At 42.6% G+C, this 18,661-nt stretch overlaps 1 protein-coding gene across 1 annotated transcript in view; it reads right to left on the bottom strand.

Moving 5' to 3' along the window:
- LOC119968692 (sorting nexin-9-like) overlaps positions 1-17,302 on the bottom strand; it is a 120,786-nt gene extending 103,484 nt beyond the window's left edge. Inside the window, exons 1-2 of the mRNA XM_038801288.1 lie at positions 17,287-17,302; positions 8,526-8,602 (exon numbers count right to left, since the gene is read on the bottom strand). Coding sequence (XP_038657216.1) covers positions 8,526-8,602; positions 17,287-17,302 — 93 coding nt within the window. The remainder of the gene's footprint in view (positions 1-8,525; positions 8,603-17,286) is intronic.
- Positions 17,303-18,661: the final 1,359 nt, after the last annotated feature.

Raw genomic sequence — 18,661 nt, 5'->3', positions numbered from 1 at the left:
GGTGCTATGCCCATGTCTTGAATTTGGTGATAACTGAAACAACAAAATGTTGTGTGCCTGCAGTTTTTTTTTTCAATTTGCTCCAGAATATAGCAACTTTTGTGAAAGCATCATACAAGTGAATGGCTGTATGGATAGAAGTTGTTGGAAAACATCTAGGACAAGAAAAAATGAAACGATTAAAGCTAATTGGTGAGACCAGATGGTCAGGAAAATCCAATGCAGCAACAACTATATTTGGACGTTTTGATGATGCCGCTGCCAGTACTTTCGTAAATCTATTGACATGCTTATCAATGATACAAGATTCAGAAAAGTTTGATGCAAAAACAAAACATGAAGCAAATGTTTTACTTCAAAGTCTTCTAAAGTTTGAAACCATATTGACAGCATTTACTTACTTGTATATATTTGAAACTACAACCCCGTTATCAAGTTATCTACAGACAAGTGGTTTAGATATGTTTACTGCATGGAGTTTGGTAGATTCAGCTACAACAAAGTTGAAGGAACAGACAAGAACATTTGATAACATTCACAGCAAGGCTTTGGAATTTGTAAATAAATGTAATGACAGGATTTCACAGATGAATATGGATGAAAATCAAACATTGGAAATTGATGTGTTGGAAACAGCATTGCCAGTTAAGAGGCAGAGGAAGAAGAAAAGAATGGCAGATGAGCTTATTGATGATGAAAGAAATTCCTCAGATTCTCTAGCTGTGATTTTCGAGTAAATGTGTTTAACCTAATAATGGATCGCATTGTCCAGTCACTAGAATCACGCTTTGTACAACACAAACAGTTGTATAAAGATTTGTCCTGCTTGGATCCAGCAAAGTTTAAAACTATTGCAGAGAAGGGCCTTGAAGATGAAGCATTGGAAGGTATTATTAAGCTGTTTCCACAAATCAGCAAAGATCAAGTAATATTGGAATTGTTTTATTTTGCTTCAAACTTTGATGTATTAAAGCTATTGCTTAATGATGGTGAGAATATGGATTCCAGTTGCAACAATTGTAAAATTTGCAGCACTTGCCCATCGTGTGTACTAAAAATTCTGGCATCCAACAAATTTCATGACAAGGCATATGATAACCTTTATGAACTTTATAAAGTCATCTGCACATCAGTTACTCAAGTCCAATGTGAGAGGACATTTTCAAAGCTAAAGATCATAAAGACAAGGTTAAGAAATTCGCTGTCTGAGGAGAATTTGGAATCATCCATGTTGCTATCCATTGAAAAGGAATTGTTAGATGAATTGGATGCAGAAGCAATTATTGGCAGATTCGCACAATCATCTAGCGAACACAAACAATTGCTCTTAATATAGTGGACTGCATGCAATGCTCTATTGTGCTTTTGAACTATCTGTTAATGTGTAAATTGTGCAGTAAACTATTAAAAAATATCAACCAATTACTTAAATTTTTTTTAAATTTAAAATTCAATTATAACATTCTGTATTTACATTTGGTATCTACTGCCAGTAATATGTACAGTACATGTACACTGTCATTACTAAGAAATACACATTTTTTCCACAAAAATTTTAATTGTACCCTTTTTTCCATATGTATTTTTTGAAAATTTTATTTATTCGTTATGAAAATTAAATGATAGCATTATAGTTGTGGGTGGGCCCCCTTTGTCTCCTGGCAACCAATATTTTTAGACCCAGTCCGCCACTGCCTCCCACAGTTGCTGCCAAAATGGCTGCAACTCGGAGAGCACACACATTTAGACTCCGCCTACTGGGCGGAACCAGCAGGCAGGGATCTACCCCCGTACCAGTAGTACAGGAGCCTTACCGTAATACACCTCATATGCGATATATATAATACAACAGTGGTGACTACCACATTTGGTCAACCTGCCTCCCGTGAGGGTGTTGACTGCCCAAACAGCCCCACCTCCATTCCAAACTATATCTGCCTGTTGTGGGGTTTAAAGCTCCCCCTGCCTTTCATAGCTTCCTAATCAGAGAGTATGCGGAAAATATTTATGACAATGGTTTCAGGGATTGTGAACTCAAATGACGTGGATAAATTGGAGAAGCTTCTCCTTAGAAAAGATTGAGAGGAGACTTGATGCAGGTGTTCAAAATGATGAGGAGTCAGAATGGAGGTGAGGGGAGGATGCAGGACTTAGTGGAAAAGGCAGAGCGGTAAAACTAGCCGAGATGCACTTGCAGAGAGCAAGGACCTGAATACCATCCTTCTGCTCTGTAAGCATTCTGTACGATTCTATTGATTTTCCAAGAATATGGAGAAATTCCTTTGTTTGAATGAAAGTCAGGAGATAGTGTCACAGCACAAAAGGAGGCCATTCAGCCATTGGAGCCAGACAGAGCAGACTGATCATCCTATCAAGGACAAGGGGTGGGCTTTGATGCCATTTATAGCAAAATGCTGATGAGTTGGAAACATTGCCTCCATTCAGTGGGCAGCTGATAGGCATCCCCACCCACTTCTGAGAAGCTTCCCTGGCATTGAGAATGTGCTTTCAAAAACCCTCCATTTCCAAGCCTGCTACCCCAGCAATCGGAAACCTGACCCCCACCACAATTTGTGTATCTTGCTAACTACCCAAACTCCCGCCCCATCAGCTGTTACACTGTGAACAGACTTAATAATTTGACCTATTTGACCCAAGCTGATCTTTTTGTCCCCATATTGCCTCCATCACAAAGATTTCCAGAATTACTGCCATGACCTGCCTTCACTCCTATTTCAGTCGATCTCCACTGAAGCCCTCATCCTTCTCCAATCTTGGAAATTTCAATAATCAATTGGCCAGTGTACCATCGTCCACACACATCATCTCTTCCCAAACTGTTTTTGTCCCTTCTCACACCGTGCGTTATCCCAATCTTGCAGATTGGCTCAAATTCACATCCTTCAATGGCATTGATTATCTCTGCAGTATCTGTGTGAAATCCTACAGCTGTACAATTCACTTGAACTCTCCATTGCTGTGACATCTCTTATGAAGTCCCTCCACTGTTGGTGATCATGACTTCAGCCAGCCACCTCTCCATTCACATCTTTCGTTCCATCCACCTCACCTCCTTTAATACTGTAAAATCCCTGCCTTCGACAAAACTTTTGCTTTCTCCTAATATCCCTTTTGACGGTTTCCATTTGAGAATTACATTGGGATGTCTCCATGTTAGAAGTATAAAAATGCAGATTGTTGATGAAGCAGTTTAAAAAATCCTGATTCTCTGGAGAAGAGATTTGGTGAGATACTGATGTGTTTAACATTATTAAGGGAATAAATAAAATGAACATGTTCAAGATTGTCACAAACATTACAACCACATGACTAGAGATCCAGCTTAGCAGAGGAACAACAGTTTAGTTGAAACTGCTTTTCACATTGGTGATGAATATATGGAATACAGTATGAGGAAGTGGAGCTAGATAGTGCGGAACATTTAAGGAGAACTGGTTCTTGTTTGATGAAGGTGATTGAAAACTGTTATGTGTGTCTTTTTCCAATTAAGGGGCAATTTAGCGTGGCCAATCCACCTACCTTGCACATTTTTGGGTTGTGGAGGTGAGACCCACACAGACACGGAAGAATGTGCCAACTCCACATGGACAGTGACCCGGGGCTGGAATCGGACCCAGGGCCAGGATCGGACCCGGGCCCTCGGCGCCGTGAGGCAGCAGTGCTGTAAACTGTTAATATTTAGGACCAGCCAGGTGAATGCATTGAATAAAGTAAAGCCAAATGCTACGGATACTGGAAATCTGAAAATAAAACAGAAAACGCTGGAATAACTCAGCAGGCCTAGCAGCATCTGTGGAGAGAGAAACAGAGTTCATGTTTTGAGTCCATATGGAATTCTCTGGTGATTGTCCCATTAAGGGCAACACAGCAGAATATGAGTCACCCGACCTGGGTGATTAATTGGGACTCATGAGTGGGTAATCACCCCAAGGGGTGGAGTCCTTCTCTGAAGTGGAGAGGTGTGGGAGACTAACGACAGTTGTGAGGCTCGGCAGACTTCATTAAAGTTCTGAAGAGGAGTCATATGGACTCAAAACATTAACATTTTTATATTTCCACCAGACGTGCTGAATGAACTACATAGTTTTTTTTTTGAGTCCTTTGTGCCTTTGGAAACCAAGTGGTCCGTATTATCCAAAGCCGGAGATGTATTTTTTAATGAGATGAGGGGGCAGGCAGAGAAACAGCATGTGAGTTGAAGCAGTGTGCAAGGGTGAGTGAAAAGCTGTGAGCTGGGCCCTGATAGGGAATAACAGACACATCACTGTTCATGGAGAAACCATTCTAAAAATAAAACTGCATGAACCACCAAGGCCACAAGTGTATTTCTCCTCATTCTCACACCACAAGCATCATATAAAAATAATCTTTAATTAAAGCTCTCATACATCTTTTAATTTTGTTGTGTAATTTCACAAACTTCTGATAATTCACCATTGCTACCGTAACAAAACATTAGTATAAAGAACAAAGAAAAGTGCAGCACAGGAACAGGCCCTTCGGCCCTCCAAGTCTGTGCCGACCATGCTGCCCGTCTAAACTAAAATCTTCTACACTCCCTGGGTCCGTATCCCTCTATTCCCATCCTATTCATATATTTGTCAAGATGCCCCTTAAACGTCACTATCGTCCCTGCTTCCACCACCTCCTCTGGCAGTGGGTTCCAGGCACCCACTACCCTCTGTGTAAAAAACCTGCCTCGTACATCTCCTCTAAACCTTGCCCCTCGCACCTTAAACCTAAGCCCCCTAGTAATTGACCCCCTCTACCCTGGGGAAAAGCCTCTGACTATCCACTCTGTCTATGCCCCTCATAATTTTGTAGACCTCTATCAGGTCACCCCTCAACCTCCGTCGTTCCAGTGAGAACAAACCAAGTTTATTCAACCGTTAGTGGTACACCAACACTGATCATTGCTTTTAAATCATATTGGATTGGGAAGAAAAACAAAAATCTACTGCCCACTTCATCAGATTGTTAGTGGGAGAAGTGCTTCAAGTTTTTTTTAAGTTTGCTTGTCTATTAAAAACACTGAGTATAGTTCCATAGGCCCCTGTAGCGACATTCTAGATGAAACAGGAACATTTTCAGGAGAAAGGGGAGGAATAAAGTTGGAGACAGTGATAGAGAGAGGCCAGAGTGAAAATTATAGAGTGGAAGTAAAACAGAAAAGACTGATAAATGTGGATTTAGAGTGAGGCTGAGGCAGTCACAGAAAGATACATGGTTTTCTTTTTATTTTGCCTGACATCAATGCCAAACGAGATCAACTGATGAGTACGTGTAAATTCTGACTTCATGAATTTGGCCAGCTTCTCTATGCAAAACGAGGCCAAGTATTTTCAACTGTGTCACATCCCGTTTTACAGCCGAGAAAGAGGCCCTTCGGCCCATAATGCCGTCTGCTGGCCATCAAGCCCACTTATCTATTCTAATCCCATTTTCCTGTACTTGGTCCGTAGCCTTGTATGCTATGGCATTTCAAATGCTGATCTAAATACTTCTGAAATGTTGTGAGGGTTCCCGCCTCTCCCTCCCTTTCAGGCACTGAGTTCCAGTTTCCCACCACTCTCTGGGTGAAAACGGATTTCCTCACAGCCCCTCTAAATCTCCTGCCCCTTACATACCCTTTGGTTATTGATCCCTCCAAGGAGAAAAGTTCCTTCTTCCGGATGGCATTGGGGTTAGCACTGTTGCCTCAGAGCGCCAGGGTCCTGAGTTCAATTCTGGCCTTGGGTGGCTGTCTGCATGCTGTCTGCATGTTATCCCCGTGTCTGTGTGGGCTTCCTCTGGGTGCTCTGGTTTCTTACCACAGTCCAAAGATGTGCAGGTTCGGTGGGGTTATTGGGATAGGGCGTGGAGTATGCTTAGATAGGATGCTCTGTCAGAGGGTCGATGCAGGCAATGGGCGAATGACCTCCTTCTGCACCGGAGAGATTCTATGGTTCTGTCTACCCTATCTACATTCTTCATAATTTTATACACCTCAGTCAGGTCTCCCCTCTCTGCTCTAAGTAGAATAACTCCAGCCTAATCAGCCTCTTTTCATAGCTGAGACAACCCAGCCCAGACAATATCCTGCTGAATCTCCTCTGCACCTTTCTAGAATTATCACATCCTTCCTATAGAGTGGCGACCAGAACTGCGGCCTACCCAGGATTTTATACAGATCCATAATAACCTACCTGCCTCGGCTAATCATTATCCCATATGCTTTCTTAACCAGCTTACCTGCCCTTCCTGCTGCCTTTGGGGATCTATGGCTGAGGGGCGACCTGAAAGAAGTTTATAAAATTATGAGGGGCATAGATAGGGTGAACAGTTGAAGGTTTTTTCCCAGGGCGGAAATGACAATTACAAGGGGGTACAAGTTCAAGGTGAGGAGGGAAAGGTTCAGTGGGATCTGCGGGGGGAGTTTTTTTTACATAGAGGGTGGTGGTGGCCTGGAATGCACTGTCAAGTGAGGTGGTTCAGGCAAAGACGTTAGCGACCTTTAACACTTATCTTCTAGATAGACACTTGAACAGATGGGGTATAGAAGGATACAGGCGGTTGGTTTAGATTGGACACGTGATCGGCGCAGACCTGGAGGGCCGAAGGACCTGTTCCTGTGCTGTACTGTTCTTTGTAATTGTACACCATAGCACTTCAAACGAGATAATATTTTTTGAGTTTCATTGTGTTGAAACTTTTAACACAAGTTAGTTCCGTTTGAAGGTTTCTCCCTGTCTCCTCCATCTTCACCTCAAGTGTGTGCAGTTCATAGAGTTTCTTTGTCACTAAGATTGAGACAATCTGATCAGCTGCGTTCCTCACTTCCACTAGTCCACTGGGCTGAACTGTCTTTAAAATTCCAACTGGTCTGAGCTCTTAACTCATCTTTCTCCATTTGATCTCCTATCCTCTATCTTCCTCAGAGCCCATCTTGTCCAGGAGACTGGCCTCCTGCCCCTTTGACCACATTCTCACAAAACTGCTGACCATTCCCCTTCTCCATGCTGCGTGATATTGTTAATAGGTCTGTCTCTTGGTCCTGTCACTCGTCTTTAAATCACCCATCCTAAAAAAATGTTTAACCCCACCATCGTTGCAAACTACCACCACATTATCAGAAGGGCGTGGAAGCTTTGGAAAGAGAGCAAGGTTTACCAGGATGTTGCCTGGTCTCGAGGGCCTCGGTGATGAGGAGAGGTGGAATAAACTAGGATTGTTCTCACTGGAAAGACACAAGTTGAGGGGATACCTGATAGAGGTCTACAAAATTATAAGAGGCATAGACAGGGTGGATAGTCAGAGGCTTTTTCGAAGGGTGGAAGTGTCAATTAATAGAGGGTCCAGGTTCAAGGTGAGGGGGGAAAGTTTAAGGGAGATGTGCAGGTTAAGTTTTTCATGCAGAGAGTGGTGGGTGCCTGGAACATGCTGCGAGAGTATATGGTGGAAACAGACACATTAGCAACATTTAAGAGGCATCTGGAAGGGTACATGAATAGGGATGAAATAGAGCAATACGGACCGAGTAAGGGCATCATGATCGGACAGGCTTGGAGGGCCGAAGGGCCTGTTCCTGTGCTGTACCTTTTTTTGTTCTTACTTGACACACAAGCTCTGGATGACACACTGACCAAATAACTCCACAGTGAGTAAAACTGAAGCAATCGAGCTCCTCCTTACAATCCCGACCCGGGGGTAAAGTGAAATGTTCCCACTGGAAGGAGCAGAAAACTGCACTGTCCAATCCCTCTTTAAACATTTACCAAGACACAACACTTTTTCCCCCATTTTTTAGATTCAGATTCACAGTGACTGGAGCACTTGTTTTTTTAAAAGTTGAAATTGCGCCAGTAATATTGGTGTTCAGCCGGAGAGTTTGAGTGTTAAAGTTCACCCCTGGACCAGCATCCTGCTTCACTCCCTCGCGTCCCAAATTCACCCCGTGACAAAACAGGGCAATTGGTGCAAAAACTCCAATTTTAGCGAGTTGAATAAAACTCCTTCGACACCTCACCCCCTGGACACAAGCAAATCCATCTGTTTTAATACTTGGTCGTTATTTCAGTTCTGGAGTCATATTGGACTGGAAACGTTACCTCGGTTTCTCTCTCCAGATCCTGCAGTGTTCCCCCAGCATGTTCTCTTTTTAATTCTTCTCCGTCACAAACATAGGACATAAAATCTAAAATAAAAACCGTTTCTGAAGCCCAGCTCAGACAACAGGACTCCCCTGATTTACAGCTCGTTTTAAAGTAACTGTCCTTTAATTAGATTGAAAGTCAACTTGAAAGGATAGCAGCTAACGCGCTGTTGAAAAGCAAAACCCTCAGCGCACTTCATTAAAGTTTGCGTTTAAAAGCCAAGACTGATCCAAACGTATTCCCCTGAACCTGAAGGCTATGTAGCAATGTCCCGGGACAGCTAGCAATTCCCGGGTAACAGAATGGAAACTGACATTTTCTCCATTTCAATTGTGAGAAGGTTCCATGTGACCAGATTCGAGAGTCTCCTACCTGACTGGATAGTGTCCTACTGTCCCCCAAGGGAGTAAGTTGATCTTTAAAAGCAGCAGGGACCAGCCGCTCAAACACTGCTCGCTCACCCAACAACCTCAGGTCATTTGGTCACAGTGACCTTTCTTGCTCTTTCTCCAGCGGCAACACGGTAACGGAGCTCACACCCCTGCTGGAGATCAATCTGTATCGTTTAAGATCCCCACCGGCTGTGAACTTCCGAAATGGCGTTTGAACGCCTCCCAATTCAAATTCCAGACTCGACTGTTCAGAGAAAAAAGATAAAACACATCGATTCCTGTAAAAATCCAAGGACAGGCCAATTGACAAAACGCCCTCCAACCACTGGTGCTGAATTGCGCAGAACCAGTAATGCAGTTACCACAGTAACTGTAGCTTTTTAAAAAAAAATTGAGTGCTTATACATGAGGAGCATAGTCCCCACCCCCAAAATATGAGAAAGACCAAGACAGGAAAGAGGGATCGAAACTATTTAGGCTGCCTCTGGAAAGTTGGCCACAGGAAGAATGTACCGGGGAACGTGGACGAGAAGGGCTGGCCAGTGGCAAATTGAATTTAACCCTGGAAAGTGTGAGGCAATGCATTTTGGGAGGACTAACAATGCAAGGGTAGGGAGCAGGAAGCTTTTCCCCTGGTCAATAGCCAGGGGATATGTATTTAAGGTAAGACACATGACATTCAGAGGCGATTTGAGGAAAGATATTTTCACCCAGAGCGTGGTGGGAAATGCCTGAAAGAGTGGTAGAGGAAGGAACCCTAACTAAATTTCAGAAGCATTTAGATGAGCATTTGAAACGCCATAATATACAAGGCTATGGACCAAGTGACGGAAGTTGGGATTAGGATAGGTGCTTGATGGCCGGCACAGACATTATGGGCCGAAGGGCCTCTTTCTAGGCGGTAAAACACTGCGGGACACAGTTATAAATACTTGGCCTCGTATTGAGTAGAGCGGCTGGTCAAATTCATGAAATCAGAATTTATACTTACATAAGAACGTAAGAACTAGGAGCAGGAGTAGGCCATCTGGCCCCTCGGGCCTGCTCCGCCATTCAATGAGATCATGGCTGATCTTTCGTGGACTCCGCTCCACTTTCCCACCCGAACACCATCACCCTTTATTCCTTTATTCTTCAAAAAACGATCAATCTTTATCTTGAAAATATTCGATGAAGGAGCCTCAACTGCTTCACTGGAAAGGGAATTCCATAGATTCACAACCCTTTGGGTGTAGAAGTTACTCCTAAACTCAGTCCTAAATCTAGTTCCCCTTATTTTGAGGCTATGCCCCCGAGTTCTGCTTTCACACCCGCCAGTGGAAACAACTTCCCTGCATCTATCCTATCTATTCCCTTCATAATTTTATATGCTTCTATAAGATTCTCCCTCCCCCCCCCCCCCCCCCCCCCCCCCTCCCCCGGCATCCTTCTAAATTCGAAAGAGTCCAGTCCCAGTCTACTCAACTTCTCTCGTAATCCAACCCCCTCAACTCTGGGATTAACCTGGTGAATCATCAGTTGATCTCGTTTGGCATTGACCTCAGGCAAAATAAAGAAAACCATGCATTTTTCTGTGATTGCCTCAGCCTCACTCCTAATCTACATTTATCAGTCTTTTCTGTTTTACTTCCACTGTAAACTTTCACTCTGGCCTCTCTCTAGCACCGTCTCGAACTTTATTCCTTCCCTTTCCCTCTCCTGAAACTGCTCCTGTTTCATCCAGAATGTAGGTACAGGGGCCTATGGAACTGTACTCAAGAGTCTTTAATAGACAAAGAAACTGGAGGAAAAACATATTTTAAAAAACTTGAAGTACTTCTACCGCTAACAATCTGATGAATTGGGAAATAATTGTTTTTCTTCCAGACCCATTATGATTTAAAAGAAATAATCAGTGTTGGAGAATCACGACTGTTTTGTTGTGACAGCAACAGTGCATTACCAGAAGGTTGCAAAATTACGTTTAAAAATCCACATCAAAGGCATATGAGAGCTTTAATAAAGTCCCCTACACGTCTCCAGCTCAGAAAAGACTCTACCCCCTGGGGTGATTACCCACTCTGAGTCTCAATTGGTCGCCCAGGCCAGGTGACTCATACTCTGCTGTGTTGCCCTTAAAGGGACAATCACCACAGAACTTCATATGGATTTGAAATATTAATTCTGCTTCTCTCTCCACAGATGCTGCAAGATCTGCTCAGCTTTTCCAGCATTTTCTGTTTTCATTTCAGATTTCCAGCATCTGCAGTATTTGGCTTTTCGTTAGGCAATGCATTCATCTGGCTGGTCCTAAACACCAACAGTTTTCAATCACCTACTTCATCAAACACAAACCAGTTCTCCATCAATGTTCCACACTATCTGCCTCCCCTCCCCGTACTGTATTCCATATATTCACCAATGCAAAAAGCAGTTTCAACTAACCTGTTGTTCCTCTGCTAAACTGGATCTCTAGTCATGTGGTTGTAATGTTTGTGACAATCTTGAACATGTTCATTTTATTTATTCTCTTAATAATGGTAATCTCACCAAATCTCTTCTCCAGCGAATTAGTTTTTTTTAACTGTTTCATCAACAACCTGCATTTCTATGTTTTAACATGGAGCCATCCCAATGTAATTCTTAAATTGACATCGTCAAAGGGGATATTAGGAGAAAGCAAAGGATTTGTCGAAGACATAGATTTTGCAGTATATCATGTGAGAGTAACTATAAGAAAAGTGTGTTTTATAAATTGGCTGCAGTGATGTCATTGTGTGGGTGCTGCTGGAATATGATTCTGCTTTTTACTTTTGTTTTGAGCTGGAAGCTCTTTCTGGCTCTGTGTTTTAGTTTCTCTTTCAGTTGGAGAGCTGCATTCAAACCAAGCAGATGTATACCGGTCTCCCTCTGTATGTTAAACAAGGTGTTTAGATCATTTGATAATTTAAAAATCATAGCTGTTCTCTGTAGAGAATTCAAACCTACTGTCTTTGCTAAAAAGTGTTTTGGCTTATGGATGTTGTTAGGAAAGTTACTAAGGGTAACCTGGAGAGTACTGTATCCTTTTAGGGGGTTATCAGTGTTGGTAGTTGGTAAGATGTTTACTGTGGGTTTATAAAATGTTAACTAGATTCATAGAATAAACATTGTTTTTTAAAATACCTGTAAAGTGGGCCCTTGTGCTCCCCATAATCAAAATCTATTAAAAGTTGTGGGTCAAGTGAACTCCATGATATACTTTGGTGTTCTCTAAACCCTGGCCCATAATAAATTGGGGGCTTGTGGGATAAAAGTCTATCTTTTGTGATTGGGTTGGCTTAGTGAACTTAAAGGCAGTGAGGGGTGAGCATATTTATGTTTGCTTTTTCAGGTGTGGTATTCCAATTTAAGTAGGGAGTGTGTTGTGGATAATCGCTCTTTCAGAGGCTCGGAAGTTCTTGGGGGTGGAAAACGTCTCGCGCAGTATCTTACAAACAGAGACTACAAACAGCCGTTTAGATTTGGGGGAAACATTGCAGTTAACATTACCTGACAGAATACGAAAAGGTGAGGTACTTACGGCTGTAATTTAAAATTGCCTGAGATACAGTCGGACTCATTGGAAATGACAAAAATTCAGTTGCAAATCAAAAATAGACCAAATGTATGAAGCTCTCAGAGAAATTATACTTTTGGAGGAGTTTAAAAATTCAATTCCTGATGCAGTGAGAACTCATGTGGAAGAGCAGAGGGTTAAAACTGCGAGGTCAGCAGCAAAAATGGCAGATGATTATGAATTAGTTCATAAATCAAAGCTTAGTTTACGACATCAGTTTCAACCTTTGAGGGATAGAAACTGGGGAAAAGAGAAATACTCAAGTGGTAGAGGTAAAGGAGATCTGAGAGAGATAATAAGGAGAGTGTACCTCAGATTAAAAAGGAAATCCAGGAGGGTGGAAGAGAAATGAAAAGTTTCAAATGTTTTCACTGTAATAAACTAGGCCATGTACAGTCACAGTGTTGGTGGTTGAAGAAAAGCACTTGGAAGGCTGATGTGATAAAACAGGATAAGTCAGTGGGGTTTGTTAAAGTGGTAAAGGAATGCCCAAGTGAAGCAAAGGAGGTGCAAAGGATTGTACAATCTGATCAAGAAGTGATTGATAAGAAGTTGCCAGATTTCTTTAAAGAATTTACTTGTGTGGGTAAAGTTTTCTCATGTGTACCAGGAGGAGCAGGTAAAGAAGTCAAAATTTTAAGAGATACGGGAGCTAGTCAGTCTTTGATGGTAAGAGATGAGGAGTTATGTAGTTTGGAAGGAATATTTCCAGAAAAGGTGGCAATATGGGGAATTCAGGGTGAGAAGAGTAGTGTTCCATTATATAAGGTAAGGTTGGAAAGTCCAGTGAAGAGTGGTGAAGTGGTAGTAGGAGTAATAGATAAACTATCTTGTCCAGGAATACAGTTCATCTTGGGTAATGATATAGCTGGATCGCAGGTGGGAGTGATGCCTACTGTGGTTGATAAGCCAGTGGAAAATCAGATAACTGAAGTGTTGAAGGATGAATATCCTGGGATTTTTCCGGATTGTGTAGTAACAAGGTCACAAAGTCACAGGTTAAGACAAGAGGAGAAATCAAAGAGTGAAGATAAAGTTGAAGTTCAATTATCAGAAACGATTTTTGATCAGATAGTTGGAAAAGAACAAGAACAGGTGGAGGATGAGGCGGATATTTTTAGTTCAGGAAAATTGGCAGAGTTACAACAGAAAGATATAGAAATAAAACTGATGTGTCAGAAAGCATACACGGAGGAGCAATCTGAGTGTGTACCAGAATGTTGTTACTGTAAAAGTGATGCCTTGATGAGAAAATGGAGACCTTTACATATGCAGGCGGGTGAAAAGTGGGGTATAGTGGGGGGGTGAAAATTGCCGGTGGGGTATAGAAAGGAGGTGTTCCGAATAGCACATGAGGTACCAGTGGAAGGTCATTTGGGAGTAAGGAAAACTCTAGCTAAAATACAAAAACATTTTTATTGGCCTGGATTACATAAAGATGTAGTTAAATTTAGTAGATCATGTCACACATGCCATGTGATAGGGAAACCTCAAGCAGTGATAAAACAAGCCCCCTTAATACCCATTCCAGCATTTGAGGAACCTTTTACAAGGGTTTTAATTGATTGCGTAGGACCACTTCCTAAAAAGAAAAGTGGGAATCAGTATCTTTTGACTATAATGGATGTGTCTACTAGGTTTCCAGAGGCCATTCCTGTACGCAATATTACAGCTAGAAGGATTGTGGAGGAGTTACTTAAATTTCTTACTAGATATGGACTACCCACAGAAACACAATCGGATCAAGGATCAAATTGTACCTCAGGTTATTCAAGGTTATGGATAGCTGAGGAATAAAACAATTTAAATCAACTGCGTACCATCCAGGATCGCAGGGAGCACTAGAAAGGTAGCATCAGACATGAAAGACCATGTTGAGGGCTAATTGTCAAGATGATCCAGAGGATTGGGACAAAGGAATTCCATTCGTACTGTTTTGCAATTAGGGATGCACCTAATGAATCAACCAAATTCAGTCCCTTTCAACTAATTTTTGGTCATGAGGTAAGAGGACCACTTAAATTGATTAAGGAAAAATTGATGAGTCAGCAGTCAGAACTTATTATTGGATTACGTGTCAAATTTTAGGGAACAAATAAATAGATCAGGGGAATTGGCGAGACAACATTTGAAAGTTGCACAAAATGTGATGAAACGGGTAGCAGACAAGAAAGCAAAATTTTGTAGTTTGTTCCTGGAGATAACGTATTAGTCTTGTTACCAGTGGAAGGTGAACCTTTAAAAGCAAGGTTTTGTGGACTTTGTCAGATTGAAAGGAAATTAAGTGAGGTGAACTATGTGGTAAGAACGCCAGATAGAAGGAAGGCTCACCGAGTGTGTCATGTGAATATGCTTAAAAGGTAGTTTGAAAGGGAAGGAGAGTAAAAGGAGGAGATTTTAATGATTCTAACTCAAAATGAAGAGCCAAATCCAGATGACTTTGAATTTGACATCCCACAAATTAAATTGGAAAACAAGGATGTTCTTAAAAATTGGGATAAATTGTTGAGTTACCTTCCAGAGGAAAAGCAAACTGACCTGAAAGAGTTATTGATATCACATGGGCAAGTTTGTGGAGATAAGTTGGGAAGTATTAAATGGCTGTACATGATGTAGATGTGGGAAATGCTGTTCCAATTAAACAACATCCATATAGACATAACCCATTAAAATTGGCACAGGTTAACAAGGAAATTGAAAGTATGTTTTAAAATGGCATAATTGAAGTGGGTTGCAGCCAATGGAGCTCACCCATGGTGATGGTACTGAAAGCGGACGGTACCCAATGGTTGTATGTGGACTATAGAAAGGTTAATGCAGTTACAAGAATGGATGCTTATCCTATCCCGCGTTTGGAGGAATGCATTGAGAAGGTGGGACAATCAGCTTTTATTTCCAAACTGGATTTATTTAAAGGTTATTGGCAGGTACCTTTATCCGAAAGGCAAAGGAGATTTCAGCTTTTGTGACTCCAGATGGTATATACCAATTCAAAGTTATGCCATTCGGCATGAAAAACACCCCAGCCACATTTCAACGGTTAACTAACAAAGTTGTTTCAGGATTACCCAATTGTGCGGTATACATCGACGATCTGGTAATTTTCAGTCAGCCATGGAAAGAACATTTAAAGCATCTGATGGAGTTATTCGATCAACTTCAGGAGGCGGGTTTGATGTTAAACCTAGCCAAAAGTGAACTTGGAGAAGCCCGAATCACTTTCCTTGGCCATACAATCGGACAGGGTCAAATAGTCCCACGGGTTGTGAAAACAAAGGTTATTGAGGAGTTTCCAGTACCCTCGACACAAAGGGAAATAATGCGATTTCTTGGCGTGAGTGGATTTTACGGGAAATTTGTGCTTAGTTTTAGCAGTGTGGTCGCTCCACTGATGGACTTGCTAAAGAAGCGTAGCAAATTTAAGTGGACAGAGGAGTGTCAACAGGCATTTGACGGACTGAAGGCTGTGATAACCAATACTCCTGTGTTGGAGAATTACAAGGGGCTCTGTGATCGGACTGAACAAAAGTATCTGACCTTAAAGAGAATGACGAGGCGTAGAGAAATGGATGGATCGTGCAGAGACCTTCTTGTCCAAAGACACTGTCAATCAAGAGGTATTCCAGTTGAAGGGAGAAGAACTAAAATGGACTATGTTTTTATAAATGTTTGCGTGTCTTGTTTTGTAAAAACAAAACATTTATTTTCTGGCAATATTTCTTGAAGAAAAGTGAAAAGGTGAAAAATGAAACCATATTGAAGTTGATTTTTTTTTTCTTGGGGGGAGGTGTCATGTGAGAGTCCCTTTAAGAAAAGTGTGTTTTATCAATTGGCTGCAGTGATGTCATTGTGTGGGTGCAGCTGGAATGTGATTCTGCTTTTCACTTTCGTTTTGAGCTGAAAGCTCTTTTTGGCTGTGTTTTAGTTTTGCTTTCAGTTGGAGAGCTACATTCAAACCAAGTAGATGTCTACCGGTCTCTCTCTGTATGTTAAACAAGGTGTTTAGATAATTTAATAATTTAAAAGTGATAGCTGTTCTCTGTAGAGAATTCAAACCTACTGTCTTTGTTAAAAAGTGTTTTGGCTTATGGATGTTGTCAGGAAAGTGACTGAGGGTTACCTCAAAATGAAATGAACATCGCTTATTGTCACAAGTAGGCTTCAAATGAAGTTACTGTGAAAAGCCCCTAGTCGCCATATTCCGGCGCCTGTTCGGGGAGGCTGGTACAGAAATTGAACCCGCACTGCTGGCCTGCCTTAAAAGCCAGCTATTTAGCCTTGTGCTAAACCAGCCCCTACCTATAGAGTACTGTATCTTTTTGGGGGGTTATCAGTGTTGGTAGTTGGTAAGATGTTTACTGTGGGTTTATAAAATGTTAACTGGATACATAGAATAAACATTGTTTTGTTTTTAAAATACTTCAGATGTCTGTTGCATCACACCTGTAAAGTGACCCTTGTGCTCCCCATAACCAAAATCTATTAAAAGTTGTGGGTCAGGTGAACTCCATGATATACTTTGGTGTTCTCTAAACCCTGGTGGCCCATAAAAAGTACAAAAAGAAGTGAGGTGGATGGAGAGGTGGTTGGCTGAAGTCATGATCATCAATAGTGGAGGGACTTAATAATTATCTTTATTGTCACAAGTAGGCTTACATTAACACTGTAATGAAGTGACTGTGAAAAGCCCCTCGTCGCCACATTCCAGCGCCTGTTCGGGTACACAGACGGAGAATTCAGAATGTCCAAATGACTGAACAGCACGTCTTTTGGGACTCGTGGGAGGAAACGGGAGCACCCGGAGGAAACTTACCCAGACACAGGAAAAACGTGCAGACTCCGCACAGAGTCACCCAAGCTGGGAATCGAACCTGGGACCGTGGCGCTGTGAAGCAACAGGGGTAACCACTGTGCTACCCTGCTGCCCATAAGAGATGCCATAGCAATGGAGTATTCAAGTGGATTGTACAGTTGGATGATTTCACAAAAATACTGTAGAGAGAGTCAATGCCATTGAAGGATGAGAATGATAAATTTGAGTCAATCTGCAAGGTTGTGGCCGGCGCCGGGGCGGAGAATCCATTTCCCCGCATGGAATCGGGACTGGCACCAGTTCCCCGATTCTGCGGGGCCCAGAAAGCGGTGTATGCCGCATATCGCCTACCTGCGGCCATTACCATTTTCCGCCCCCACCGGCTGAAGTCCCAAAGGCGTGGATGTAACATGGTCCTGCCGGTCGGGATACTAGCGTGGCGGCTGCGGTCTCAGTCCGTAGCCGTCCTGATCAGGGGAAGACCGATTAGAGGGCAGGGGAGTCCTTATACAGGACAGGGCAATTTTTGGGCAGGTGGTGCGGGTTGGGTGCGTGGCCGATTGGGGCACTATATTAATGGTCCAGCACTGCGGTCTGAGTCCGCCATGGAACACGGCGCAGCCGCTGGAAGCTGCCATCCTGCGCATGCGCGGCCTCTGAACCGGAAGTGCGGTGGGCCCGTATCTGCAGCAAAAGCTGTTAGTTTTACAATGGTTCACTGCTATCCCCCTACAGGGTTATATGTGGGTCTTTCACTAGTTTTTCTGGCGTGAAAGTCCAATTTTTACGACGCCGTGAGGACATAGTCCCAAAAACAGAGAATCCAGCCCCATGGTGTGAGAAGGGAGAAAATCAGTTTGGGAAAAGATGATTTGTGTGGATAATGGTATACCACCCAGTTGATTATTGAAATTACCAAGATTGGAGATAGATATGGGATAGATATAAGTGGAGATGGGCTGAGATAGGAGTGAAGGCAGATCGTGGCAATAATTGTAGAAGTCTTTGTGATGGAAGCAATATGGGTGTAAAAAGATCTTGGGTCAAATTATTGTCTGTTCAGACTATAACACAGTGTTAATGTATGCCTACTTGTGACACTAATAAAGATTATTTTTACTAACAGTTGACGGAGTTTTAGTTGACAGGTACAGAAATTGGGGGTAAAATTTTCCAATCACTGGGGTAGCAGGCTTGGAAATGGAGGGGTGCTGAAAATAATGCAGAGTTGCACTGCCATAACACAGTGGCATATTCACACTCAGGGAAGCTTTCCAGAGGTGGGTTGGGATACCTATCAGCTGCCCACTGAATGGAGGTAATGTTTCTAACTTGTCAGCATTTTGCTATCAATGGTATGCTCCCCCCCTCCTCATGGTGAAGCTGCTAGCTCCATGGAGGTGGCCTCCCTGTGGCAGGCTCAGGGCTATCAGAGCCAGAGGCCACATTGCACCAATATGAGGCTTCTGGTATCAAAGGCCATATCCATCGCATTGCACCCAGAGGGGTTCACCTCTTCTCCTCGGAGTCTGTCTGCTTGGCATGTCTGAATTTAGTCTGTTATGCCTCTGAGAGTGTCTCCATTTTGCAATGCCCTTAACGTAACCTGGCTCCGTATCCAAAGCCCACCCCTTGTCCTTAATAGGGTGCTTTTGTCTGGCTCCAGATACATGCGGGCGCAGGACATGTTAATAGTGGTGCGCCTCAGTGACAACTTTTCACAATA

The sequence above is a fragment of the Scyliorhinus canicula genome, chromosome 7 (genome assembly GCF_902713615.1).
Source record: "Scyliorhinus canicula chromosome 7, sScyCan1.1, whole genome shotgun sequence".
Lineage (NCBI taxonomy): Eukaryota > Metazoa > Chordata > Chondrichthyes > Carcharhiniformes > Scyliorhinidae > Scyliorhinus > Scyliorhinus canicula.
This window is presented reverse-complemented; position numbering and strand designations above follow the sequence as displayed.